This window comes from Polypterus senegalus, chromosome 18 (genome assembly GCF_016835505.1).
Source record: "Polypterus senegalus isolate Bchr_013 chromosome 18, ASM1683550v1, whole genome shotgun sequence".
NCBI lineage: Eukaryota > Metazoa > Chordata > Cladistia > Polypteriformes > Polypteridae > Polypterus > Polypterus senegalus.
Window position 1 is genome coordinate 44,726,549 of NC_053171.1, and position 13,582 is coordinate 44,740,130.

General features: G+C 40.3%; 1 protein-coding gene across 12 annotated transcripts in view; it reads right to left on the bottom strand.

The window, feature by feature from the left end:
• syne2b (spectrin repeat containing, nuclear envelope 2b) overlaps positions 1-13,582 on the bottom strand; it is a 437,867-nt gene that overhangs the window by 250,371 nt on the left and 173,914 nt on the right. For all 12 annotated transcript variants that reach the window (XM_039741095.1, XM_039741096.1, XM_039741103.1 and 9 more), the window contains 6 exons: positions 9,337-9,444; positions 9,064-9,253; positions 8,808-8,935; positions 8,072-8,363; positions 7,399-7,563; positions 3,091-3,381 (listed from right to left, as the gene is read on the bottom strand). In XM_039741095.1, the coding sequence (XP_039597029.1) occupies positions 3,091-3,381; positions 7,399-7,563; positions 8,072-8,363; positions 8,808-8,935; positions 9,064-9,253; positions 9,337-9,444 (1,174 nt within the window). The remainder of the gene's footprint in view (positions 1-3,090; positions 3,382-7,398; positions 7,564-8,071; positions 8,364-8,807; positions 8,936-9,063; positions 9,254-9,336; positions 9,445-13,582) is intronic.

Below are 13,582 nucleotides of genomic sequence, written 5' to 3' on the forward strand. Positions count from 1 at the left end.
AAAACAAGAAATTTGCTTTACTGATACTGTATGTGCAACTACATCTGCTTGAATTTGTCCTTCTAAGAGTCTGCCATCACTGTTATGGGCCATGACGACTGCAAAGCTAGCCGTTTAGCTGCTCAGAAAGGCGTCCACTAACATCAGATGAGTCCTTAAAGGGATACTCCACTTAGAAATGGTATTTTTTATATATGTTACTTACTCTATGCAGTTTGTAGTGGCAGATGAGAGTTTTCATCTCATTTTTTCATGGAAAATGGATCTAACAAAGTTTTTGACTCTACAGAACCCAATGGCGACCAATGCGAAACAACATCAAATAATATCACAAATGTCCATGTGAAAATGTCACATTATTCTTGTTGCATATTCCATATGTCAACAAGACTCTTGACCAATGAATGAAGGGGAGAGGTGGGTCTTCAATTCAAAAGCTCAATCCCATGTGAAGGGGCTTCCTGATTGTTGACAACTATCCTTTTCTGAGATTATTTAATTTAACAATATTTTAGCAAAAAGGACACACATTTTGCACGTTGTGAGCGTACAACTGGATGACTTGACGTGTGAATTTTGCGACACGAGTAACAAAAATTTTTGTTATGGTTAGCTGTTTTGCCACGTTGGTCACCATTGGGTCTATACAATCAGAAACTTTGTTATGTCCATTTACATAAAAACATGAGACTATTTTTTTTCTGCCATCTCTGCAAACTATATGAGTTAAGTAACATATAAAAAAATCATATCATTTTTGGGTAGAGTATTTTTTTACTGATTGACGGTTTATTCCATTTTACACATACTTGAGCTTAACAACAATATATAGATTTAGGTGTTTGGCTGACACTTTTTTTAATCCAAATCATTTTACAATTCCATAGTTTGGGTTAATTCTAAATAACTTTTATTACATTTAGTTACATTTGTGCTTCGAAATATAGGGTTTTTCAGATCATAGAAACCTATCTTTGGCATAAGCTTCCTGACTGAAAATCTTTTTCTAATAGTTATATATTTTTTTAATTCTTTTTCCGATGTCTTCTTTGTTTTTTCAAGCATCTCTATTTTGAGCACCTGTTGCTATGGCATTGCTATGCAACAACCCTCAGAGGTGCGTAGTGCTGATGCATCATTGTGATGGGGTAAATGGTCAACCCAGTGCACTTCCGGGTCATCCAAGTTTGATTCTCCGTGACGACCTTGTGGCTTGTAGTTTTGAGGCCTTTTCTCTCGGTCACCTCAATTATTCTAGAAAACTGCCCTTTCTTTTGGCAGACATACCAACAGATCAGGCGGGTGTAATTTAAGAGTGTATGCACTTTGACAGAACATTATATGACTCTCTTTGAGTGACCAGTGAGTCAGTGTTGAACTCATGCTGTAGCCACACGATTTACAGTTGAGAGAATAAACTTGCTATGCCTAACTTTTTAATCTCCTAGTAAGATGATAGTATTTCAAGTAAGTTGGAATTCTTTTTTAATTTCAAGAACAAGAGTCAGAAAGTCTTCAGGGGCCACAAATGGTCAGAAATAATTGACATGCTGCTCCTAACCTTCACTAAAAGAATTTAAAGGAGAGACAAAAGGAGAGACTATGAAGTTCATAGTCTAGGAGGTACCACGGCAGGGTGGCTGGAACTCCAGGGGCCTTGTCATTAAGTAGGAAAGAAGGCATTGGGATTGGGGAGTCATGGTCTGCCCCAGGAAATGAAGTCCTGAGAAACTAGCAGGGCCCAGGAAAGTTCCAGGGTGGATTGAGGGAATGCCTCTTCCAATGACACCCCTCACTGAGGCACATGAAGACAACAGATCATGAAAGATGGTGGCCCACCTGACCTTGTAACTAAGGTTAAAACTCTGCTTAAAATTATGTCTGTTTAAAGGTATTCCCCACGTACCCTCGTAATGAATAAAGGAACAGTCTTGTCAGACAAAAAGCAAGAAGTGTGACTGTGGTAACATTTGGTCCGCGTCTGTTTGGCATTTTAAATAGATAATCACTGCATTCACATCTTTGTGTAGAGGGCTGTGGTAGCATGGCGAGCGTTTCCTGTTCTCTGCAGTTAGTGCACAGGTGTAGGATCATCTGTGACCCCAATTGATGCCAGGAGCTGCTAATCAACACAGCTGTGGCAAGTCCCCATTTTAAAAGGGGAAGCGCGAGAGAAGGGAGAATCAAGAATCAAGAAAAGACGGAGGTTAAAAGGAGAAAGAAAGAAGGTAGGAGACGGAAGGAGCCGCTGAGGAAGTGAGCGAACTGAGGAGAGCAGGCTTGAGGGAGAGAAAGCAGGCAGCTGGGAAGTGAGCCCGAAGAGGAGTGTGTGGTCCACACTCGGGTGGGGGTGGTTGGAATGAGTCAATCCAGCTGAGCTACAATGAGGAGTGACCGAAGATTAAATGTGTGGAAGAGGGGGAAGGCAGCAGGGTCGAGGAGGCTTGGGAGGAGATCCCCAGTGTGAGCGCCCTGACCATTGGGGACCCAAGCCGAGGTCCAGAGAGGGAGCCTTTTCATAGCCATGGGACAGAAGGGACCCGGAACCTGAGGAAGGTCAGCTGCGTCTGCTGTTAGGGCAACTCCTCTGATGCAAGGCCAGCATGGGATAAGCAGAGGAGCTGCCAGAGAGAAAGAAAGAACTGGGCTTTTAAGTAAAGATAGCTTCCTGGTTTTTAATGGATTTATTGATTGTGATTTTAACCTCCATTGATACACCTTTTTATGGAGTATTTATTTATTATGGATATTGGAGCACTGCACTTTTGAACACTTTTGGATTGTTTTTAATAATAGCACTGAACATTTCTGCACCTTCCCCTTGCTTCATGTGGTGTCCTCATTTGTACAGCTCATCCCAGTCATGATTATCAACGGTGTTGGGTTTGAGAGGCTCTCAAATGAGAAGAAGGAGAATGGAGCCGGACCCACACTATCACAGTGACACATACAGCTATTCCTTAGATTGATAAATGAGAATGGAGGACCTGCTACCAAAAACTGTCTAAGAACCCCTTGTCATTGTTTTTTCAGTGCCTTCACAAGCCATCCCCTCCCTGTGTGCACACTACACCATGGAACCAGCCTCACCATGTGATCATGATCTCTGGCTTCCTTTCTCATTGAGCTGGACCTTTTCTCCTGTTCCTGGCTCATCTGACCAGGGCTTTCAGAAGTGGGCAGCTGGAAGCACAAATCTTCATAACGCTCCCTCAACTCCATGAGCCTGTTTTGGGTGTCTTGGTTCTGAGCATGTAGATTTTCAAGTTCCTGGGTAAGAGCCACACAGCCGGAGGACGTCAGGCGAAGTTTCAGCGAATCCCCCAGGGTGCTTAGCTGAGTGAGTGTTTCTACTTCATGGGGTGCCGACTCTAGGATACCCTGTGGACACAGCAGGTCTCCTCTTAACAAAACTCAGAGCAGGAGCACAGTTATTATTAGATTACATTTTAATAAAGGCTGGAGCATTCGTCTGATTGTAGCTCAACAGCTGTGTGAATACAAAGTTAAGTACAATTATTACAGTATGCACTGTTAGACTGCTTATTAATTATTGACATGCTTGTTCACTTAATATTTTAGGTGTTAATTATATTACTGGAAGCAATCAATCAACCAGTGTTTGTTTTATACAGCACCCTACATCATGACACAGCAGTTTATTAAGCAAACAAGGATGAAATTGAAATGAACATGAAAAACACGAGATTACCAAATACACGGAAGACAAAGGTATGGGAGCTCTCTGAAGGAAATATGAATGACATGAAGAGCAACTGACTTTCCTCTTAGGCCAGGTTTATACTTCACTCGACGTGACGCATGCTGCAGTGGATGCTCCTGCTACGTAAGCATTTTACTGTTTATATTTGTGTGCGTACTTTACGGAAATCTGGAGGAATCCACCAGGTGGCAGTGCGAGATATCATCACTGTGAGAACAGGTTCGGCTTCGCTGTGCTATGAATTGCCTGGAACACCCATTAAATTCCGATGACAAATTACAGCAATATCTCTGAAAAGGATGTTTAATGATTAAATCCATCAATCCAGGGATGTGTCCATTCCAGCAAGCATTGGGCATGAGGCTGAAACAATCCCTGGATGGGCATCAGCTCATCACAAGGTGAATACAAGCACTCACGTACACTGGCATCATTTTAGTGTCACCAAATCTGAATATCTTTGAAAGGAAAACGGAGCACAGTGTGGAATCCCAGCAGGAAAACATGTAAACTCCAGGCAGAGAATACCAGCGACATGACTCCCTGCGAGACAGCAGTGCTACCATTCCGCCACCATGTCACCCACATGTGTGTAATTATTAACAGTATTCATTATTTAAACAAAATTAATGATTTATCTGTAAAATGTAACATACATACTTTAATGTATTTCATCATGAAAGTGATATCAAGTATAAATCTAAGGATTCTAAATGTGCAGAGAGTTGGAATATCATACATTTAATGTGTTCTGTGTGATGATCTATTGCTGTTTGCCGCTGCTGTTAGGTCAGGAGAAAAAAGACGGTGCAAAAGATGGTATGTGAGACTTTTAAAATGTTTCTTGTCATTACGATCAGGAATACGTGACGTTTGAATATAGAAGCACCACGAATGCATCTGTATGTCGGCATTTTGCTTCACCACATCGAACCATTCATCAAACATCGAAGCGCGCACATCGATCTCGTAGGCTCCGCAAAGCGGCTTTCTGTCACATGTAGATAGTGAGCAGGGACTCTGACATCACATTCCAACTTTTAGCACACTGCGCCCCCTGACTTTTTGCTGGTACTGCAACTCGCGCACGCATTGCGTTAATTTCTGAGGACCTGCTCAGAGAACGCGTCAAATGAACGCTGGGATCGCGTGGCAGCCATGATATGGGCGCGTACACGTTCTGAGCGTGAAGTATAAACAAGCCCAAACTGTTATATATAGCAGCCATTATGTTTCTGTTGTTATCCATCCATCTTCTATGGCTGCTGTGTGTTGATATTGTTTATTGTTTTATTTATTTATGTTGCTGTTTTTCGAATAAATTTTTTTATATATTTTGTTTTCATTTTGTCTCATTTGGGGCTGTTTGTCTATGTAACATTAGCATTAATATTTTTGTTGTATATTGATTTCTTTGCTCTTAATAATATATGTCGTAATCTCTTTGTGGAGCCCAAGGAGGCAGGGCCACCTGATGATGCAGCTGCATTTCTAGCTGCAGTTTTTCAGCATTGCATGTTGTAGTCCTTAATTATATTTTCTTGTTTTTGCTTATTGGATTTTCTGGCTTTTGACCCCTGCATTTGACTAAGGTGCTATTTTTTGATTTTGTGATCAAAAGATTTTGTTGCTTTCAGCTATGTCTTCTTATTTTGTAGTCCATTTTACTGCCTTGCAATTTTTGTGCTCTTTTTAAATTAGTTTTTCATTCTTTATAATTATAAAAACTTTTGTTTCATTTGTTCTTTGAACAAAAGGTTAATATTTCCCTATCCTCCATCCTGGACATTTACTGAACATTTTATATTTAAAATCCTTAGCCCCATTTTTGAGCCTGGCTCATTTTGATAAGCTTTGTGAATTTGGTCACCTATAGGTTTACTGTTGTGTGAGTAAGTGCACCAGTAAAAGGAAAAATGACTTTAATCAAGTAGCAATACAAGAAATAAATTAGCCTCTAAGCACTGATCCTAATGCAGCAACTGTCAATGTTCGTGGCAGGGGAAATATAAAAATCACTACCCTTGTGCTATGGTGGTCTTCAAAAACACAAGGGGTATGTCCATCATGAGGATTAGATACTGACATTCTACCCTCTCATGTACAAACAACAAAAAAGATATGATAAGAAAAATGCAGAAAGAAACACACTTCTACTGACCTGCTTGTGTCATTGGACTGTGCATTGGTGGCTGTTTTCAAAACATGTCACATGAAGGACAATACTATATCTGCATCAGTACAGTAGAGGACATCACACATTCCTACTGTATTTTTGTTGTTTTGGTATTTACATATTTCAGTAATATGTAATAATACATACGAGTAATAATATTTTTCCTTGCTAATAAAAATTAAAACTTTTCAACTCATTTTTCTGGGGGTAAATTTAACACTAAAAAGGCTACAAATATATGATATAAACACTAAATGAAACCCAGTTCATACCACCATTTTGTTAGTTTGTTTTTTTATTGTCAGCACCATTACAGATATTCTTAATGTGGATGCTGCCCTGCTGCTAATAATTACGACGCCTGTTGTTGGTCATGTGGGTGTGGCACACAATGTCATCTCACTGCCACTATGAAGTGACAATGCACATCACCATATCCAAATCTTCAGATTTATAATAAGATGTCATTCCTGCCAGGGAAAGGATTATAGACCAGGTTTACATTTGTTTTACTGTTTTAATTTTTTTTAGTTTTTGGACTTCTCATTTTGACACTTGTTTTATTTTATTCCTGCCTGGTGTTACATTCCAACCCTCTGAAAGACCTTTTTTCACTTACATTTTTAAAGAATTGTGTCATAGTCAGCACATGTCAAAACCGCAAAAACAAAAAAGAAATTCCAGCAAAGGTGTATAATAAACCAGGAAAAAATTTAAAAGGAATCCGAATCATACCATAAAGTTGCAGCCAAGATTTGAACCTAGTTTCCAGTGCTGGAACATAATATGTGTATGTAGATAATTGAGAGAATGATAAAAAAAAAAAGACAGAAACCTCATCAAAAACAAAGCAAGGGGTCAAAACTGTGCGAGATTTAAAACTGGAAATGATAACCACGTGGCAAGACAAGAATCAAAAGTCAGTGGCAAAATGAAGTTGTAATGATAAGCACAAACAAGCATGGCGGCCTGTTTGAAAATGAAACTAATGATCACTAAAGAAACGTGTATCCACTGAGGGATAACGCATAATGCAGCCATCGCAAAAATAAAAAAAAAGCAAGACGGATGGATAGATAGATAGATAGATAGATAGATAGATAGATAGATAGATAGATAGATAGATCTTTTTTTAACCAAGTAACAGTGCTAAACTTCTCAATAAGACAAGTAGGACTAAAAGCAGTTTTTTTTTCCCAAAGTAACAAAGCTGATTGATTGCCAATTCCTTTACTGTTTCTATCACAATTGTTCAAAATTATAGAATGATGTACCAGTATGCAGATAAAGACTGATGATGCATCATTTTTTTTAGGACACCCACATGTAAGAAAATAGAACAGGTCATTTTTGAATGTTAAAACTAGAAAATGACCTGAACGTGTGCCAGAGTTGACTATCCATCTGTACCCACTAATGTGCTCCCTGGTCACCGTCAGGTACCCAGCACTCTTGTCAGTAAAACTTGTCCCATTAATTCTGCCCTCTGCTGCTTTACCTTGAGCCTCTCCAGGGCCTCCTCCACTGCTCTCTTGCTGCTCAGGGTGACTTGCAGAGATTGAATCTCTTCGTGGAGGGACAGCTGAGTGGCTTTAGAGTCGGTCAGCAGCTCAAAGAAACCTTGGTGTTGACTAAGACTTCCCTCCAGATCCTCAGCTGTTGCCTGCAAAAAGATTCAATCTCAGTAAACCCTTTGAATAATTGCATAATAGGAGCAATCAAAAATAACATCTGCTTATTCCTAATATTTAAGATTTCATTTTTTTGTTCCAATAGCTTTATTCAGGAGAGCAAATAATGAAGCCACTCATCCATCACCTAGTTTGGTGATAGACCTACAGATGGCCAGGAAGAACCAACCACTACATGGCACATTTGCTCACACTGGGCCCATTTAAAGTCACCAAATCATATAAGTTGCAAGGTATTGGGACGTTGGAAGAATGCAGGAGTACACAGAGGTAAACAAAAACACACACCGGCACAGGGAAAACATGCAAACTCCACACAGATGAGCAATGACCTATGATGTGAATCCTGGTCCCTGAAAATTTAGGCAGCAGTGTTAACTCGCCCCCCAAAAATAAAACCACTTTTTGATTTTTACTCAAACCCCCATACAGTGTAAACCTTTGAGGGAACCGAATTGAAGCTGTCCAACAAATACTAACCTGTAAATGTCTAAGGAGATCCTCATACGACATGTCCACATTTTTAGCAGAATCTTTGTCAGAGGCAGATTCGTCTTCTAGCTGTTGCTTTAGTGTATCCATTGACCCCAGCAGGTTCTTGGCTTCCTCCGATAATGTCTGACACTTGTCCAGAGCAGCCTGCTTGTCTGCAGCTTCTGGCCACTGAAACTTCTGGGGGAGCTCAGCTTTCTGCTGTGAGACCTGCGTTAGTTTTGTGATGACCTGTTCTTTGACTTCTGGATGGCAGGGAAGCCCAGCTTTATCAGAGTGACTAGAAAGGAAAGAGGAAATGAGAGTAAAGTGGACCGAAAAAGAGTATAAAATGGGGTGAGCAACCAAGGTGAGTGTTGATCATTTTAAAAAGTTCCACGCACTCAGATTTGTATGTGTACTATGATTACCTGTAAAAAATGAGGGCAACCTGATTGTCCAAAAAATCGAAACAATGTGGTCTAACACTATGAACAATCCCAACTTACTGATAGCAATGGATTCTATGAACTCTCTTATTAGTAACACAGTTCCTACCGACTGAGCAGCTCGTTTTATTCTGTTATCTGCCTATGATTTACTGGTAGTTTGAATTTTCTGTATGTTTGTATGGAGGTCTAATTTAATCAGAGTGAAAAACTTTGTTCACCATAGGAACTGTGGGAGAAACAGCACAGGCATTTTATATTGTGAAGTTATTCTTGAGTCTCTCTGTTCCTCATACCTGCCTGGTTCTTCTTTGCTTCGTTTCAGTCCGTCAATTTCACTCAGGTTCTCATGGATTTGCTGCTGACTAATATCTTCACAGGGTTTTTCTTTCATTGCCTCTTCTGCTGTGCTTGCTGGGGTCTCCTATATGGAAGATGAAAGGTCTAAGCAGACAGGAAGAAGTGCTTGTGGTTGTGAAGGGTGCAGGAGAGTGGTTCAGTGCTGAACTGGCTTTTTAGAGGTCTTTCAATGGTTGTTGGCAACTTTCCTACCTGGCTGCTCATAACTCCTTGCTCACATGTAGATGAAGCAGGTTTGAGTCCTTCCAGTTCCTTGCTTGCTCTTTCCCATAAGGAGTGAAATCGTCTGATCAGCTCTAAGGACTCCTGCACAGCCAGCTCAGTGGTGAGACCCTGCATCTTCAAAGAGTCAACATGGCCAGTCAGGTCATCAAAAGCCTTCCTGTGAAGCACAAGAAAGAGTGAATGAGAGCCAGGTATTGGGCAACATTTGAACCATATGATGTCTGTCCAATTGATAGTTACCTTTTACTTTCTATCTCCAGCTGAAAGGCAGGGAGCTCCATCACTGGAGGCATCGTCTTCTCCACTGAATCAAGCCATCTACCCAGAAGACTGTTACACTCAACAAGCCTTTGAAGGGAGAGAAAGGAGAAAGAATGGCACATGTGAACAAGCTGCCTGAAAGCACGAGCTGCTGCTCATTGGACCAATGAGGATCCTGAACAGCACTGCCTGCAGACACCTCTCATGACTGGACACCTGTAGGACACCTCCTGCAGTCCTTGGAGTGACACTGTGATGGAAAATAAATGTACATCTCTGGGTGGACCCCACTATCAATAAAGACAAATACTACTAAAATGTCTCCATTAAATAGATTACACCCTGAAAATTCAACAAAGTGGTGATTTCATTTTAAGTAATTAAAACAAGAACTTTCGAATTTCTCTCTGGGATAGAGTTAGAGAAATAGAAATAAAAATAAAGTGAAAATGTGTGATATGAAAGCAACACAGATCAGGTTGTCATTATCAGTAATTCATTAGTGCATGTGTACAGAACGCACTAGGAAGCAGCAATTATACGTGAAAAGAGTATTGGAAGAAGACGTAAAGTCAAAACAACAAGCAAAAAGTCAAACACAAAGATTTGAATTAAATAAATGGAAGCTCAGGACATAAAACAAGGATCAAAATCGGGACACAGCTAAAAGGGACTCGTAACAAACGTCAAATTGAAAAGACATCAATCCATCCATCCATTATCCAACCCGCTATATCCTAATTACAGGGTCACGGGGGTCTGCTGGAGCCAATCCCAGCCAACACAGGGCGCAAGGCAGGAAACAAACCCCGTGCACGGCGCGAACACACACACACACACACCAAGCACACACTAGGGACAATTTAGGATCGCCAATCCACCTAATCTGCATGTCTTTGGACTGTAGGAGGAAACCAGAGCACCCGGAGGAAACCCACGCAGACACGGGGAGAACATGCAAACTCCATGCATGGAGGACCTGGGAAGCGAACCCAGGTCTCTTAACTGCGAGGCAGCAGCGCTACCCACTGCGCCACCGTGCCACTTGAGAAGACATTGTAGTCAAAAAGTAGAAAATATTTTCATAAATGGAATATACTAAAAAGGGTTAGGATTAGAAGATCAGTTGGGTTGATGATGCATTGCATAGTCTTGCCTCGTAATGAATGTATCATCTAAAGGAACTCAACAAAATGGTGGCACTCACAAGAAAACAATTGATCACCATGGAAGGACATAGTTAATTTTCAACATCGTTTAAAACACATTGTAATAGAAAAAAAAAGATGTCATCAATGGAATATTTTTGTCTTCAAAAAAATTTAAAAGACCAAGGAACAGTCATAGAAAATTAAAGTCTTCAGTCAAATCATAATATTGTGCTCACGTCTGTGATCATTTTGCTTGATACTTTATGTTATGATTATGCACTTTTTGCTTAGCACCCTCCCCCACCATAACCTATTGTCTACGGAGAAGGAGCAAAAGCTTTAGATATGACAAAAATTGGATCTTTGGTTTTTGATGGATCTCGACATTTTAGGATCCCCTGAAACTAACAACTTTGATATCTCGATGATGGGTGTGTGTGTCACAGTTTCTTGAGGACAGTCTACAGCTAAAACGGCTGAACAGAAAAATACCAAACTTGAAACTCAAGCCTGTTATGAGATGATGGATGTGCTGATTGGTTTTTGAGCCAAATCATGCAAGAGAATGAGGTACTCTAGAGGAACTCTCAAATACCATAATTCTGCAATTAATTATGAATTCTTCTCATCAATTGTTGACATGTTTTATGATCAGAAAGATTAGCATCAGAGCGGTAAATAATTACTGAAATGTTATAGAATAGTTCAATAACTTGGTTGCTAGGGCGCAAAGCCTACTGACACTCACATCCAAATTTTTAATTTTACTTTTATGCTTTCCTTTTGATAAGGAGTGCAGGGTTTGTGCCCATTCCTGCACTGGGCAGTATTAAGAACCGTTTCTATTATTAATCCTTACCTTTGGTGTAATTTTGAACTAGCTATTTTTTTTCAAGTTTTATTCTTTTTACTAGCAAAATACCCGCGCTTCGCAACGGAAAAGTAGTGTGTTAAATAAGTTATGAAAAAGAAAAGAAAACATTTTAAAAATAACGTAACATGATTGTCAATGTAATTGTTTTGTCACTGTTATGAGTGTTGCTGTCATCAAGGATTTGATTATCATTATTTCTTTCAATCAGGTTTGTATTTGGAGGATGTGTTGTGTTCAAGTTACATTCTGTCTTTGTCAACCGTTGTAAAGATATCAGGTTTCATTCATTGAAGTGTTCTCTACCCAAATCGCTACTCGTGAATCTAAGATGTTTAACAGGCATTCCCGGTATTAAGTTGTGGAATTGCCAGCGAGTATTTAGCAACAGCATGTCTATGAACTTGTGGATTTGTCTGTGAGCATTTAGTGGCAGCGTCTCTATTAACTTGTGGATTTTTCTGCGAGTATTTAGCGACAGTGTCTCTATGAACTTGTGGATTTGCCTGCGAGTATTTAGCAACAGCGTGTCTATTAACTTGTGGATTTTTCTTCACGTATTTGGCAGCAGCCTCACAAAGTTGTTTTCATCTAGCTGCATCAGAAAAATGTAGCACGACATCTGACACGCCTCCTTTTTACTGTTTTCTCACAGCTTGGATTGCTGCTGTCATAATCGGTTTGAGTTTTATGGTTTGTTTCAACTACGTTAGTACTGTATTTGCAGGACTTGTGTTGAAGTGACATTCGGCATCTGTCAAGCGTTGTAAGCATACAACCGGCTTCATCGATAACTTCACATCCAGCTTTTAATAGTTTAAATATTCATAAACATCAAAGTGTCCACTACTCAAATCGTCACCTGTAAATCTAAGATGTTTAAGAGCCATTGGCGGTTCTCCAAAGGTGTAAAATATTTGACCATTTTGGTAGACTTGAAAGCGACAACCGAACAATTCAGTGGCAGCCATCAACTCACATGCAGAACCATAGGTGAAGGGTTGAAGCATTTCACTCTTCTAGTGCTCCTGTGTAGTATAATTATCTCCTGTACCGTCATCAGTCCACACCTTGAACCTGTCCCAGTCATTCAATACATAAGACACAATGTTCCTCCGGATATCAAGATTGATCCTGATATGGCCGTGCAATATGTAACACAGAGAATGTAAAGGGCAGGCGGCATCTCCAGGCATGGAAATCACTCGGTAAGTGACAGTTTTTTGATTGATGGTGATCACCTCGATAGACATCTCACTACCCAAATCGCTACTAGTGACTCTAAGATGTTTAGCAGGCATTCCCGGTATTAACTTGTGGATTTACCTGCAAGTATTTAGCGACAGCATGTCTATTAACTTGTGGATTTTTCTGCGAGTATTTAGCGACAGCGTTTCTATGAACTTGTGGATTTGCCTGCGAGTATTTAGTGACAGTGTGTCTATTAACTTGTGGATTTTATAGAGAGTATTTGGCGGCAATGTCATGAAGTTGTTTTCGTCTAGCTGCATCAGAAAATGTACCACGACATCTGACACACCTCCTTTTTACTGTTTTCTCACAGCTTGGATTGTTGCTGTCATAATCGGTTTGAGTTTCATGGTTTGTTTCAACTACGTTAGTACTGTATTTACAGGACTGGTGTTGAAGTGACATTCGGCATCTGTCAAGCGTTGTAAGCATACAACCGGCTTCATCAATAACTTTGCATCGTAATAAACAAATAATAAAACAGCGGAGAAGCCGTGGATTAAATAAAAAGGCTGCAGTTATCAGCATGGAGACGTGAATACTGTGGCGAAGCAAAGAAGGAAATGAAGAGACGGGAGTGACGGATGGCCTTATATGGGCAGGCAGTCAATTATGTGGGAGGTGTGGGGATGGGGGATGCAACACCGCCTCACACGGTGACCAAGCTGCAGGCTATGGACGTATATATGTACGTAAGTAGGATTCAATTATGACCGTTACACATAGAATTTCGAAATGAAACCTGCTTAACTTTTGTAAGTAACCTGTAAGGAATAAGCCTGCCAAATGTCAGCCTTCTACCTACACGGGAAGTTGGAGAATTAGTGATGAGTGAGTGAGTCAGTCAGTGAGGGCTTTGCCTTTTATTAGTATAGATTAAGAGATGCTATTTTGTGGAAGTTTGCTTACGGTTGCTAGGCTAGTGTCTACTATAGGACCACCAGAAGTACAC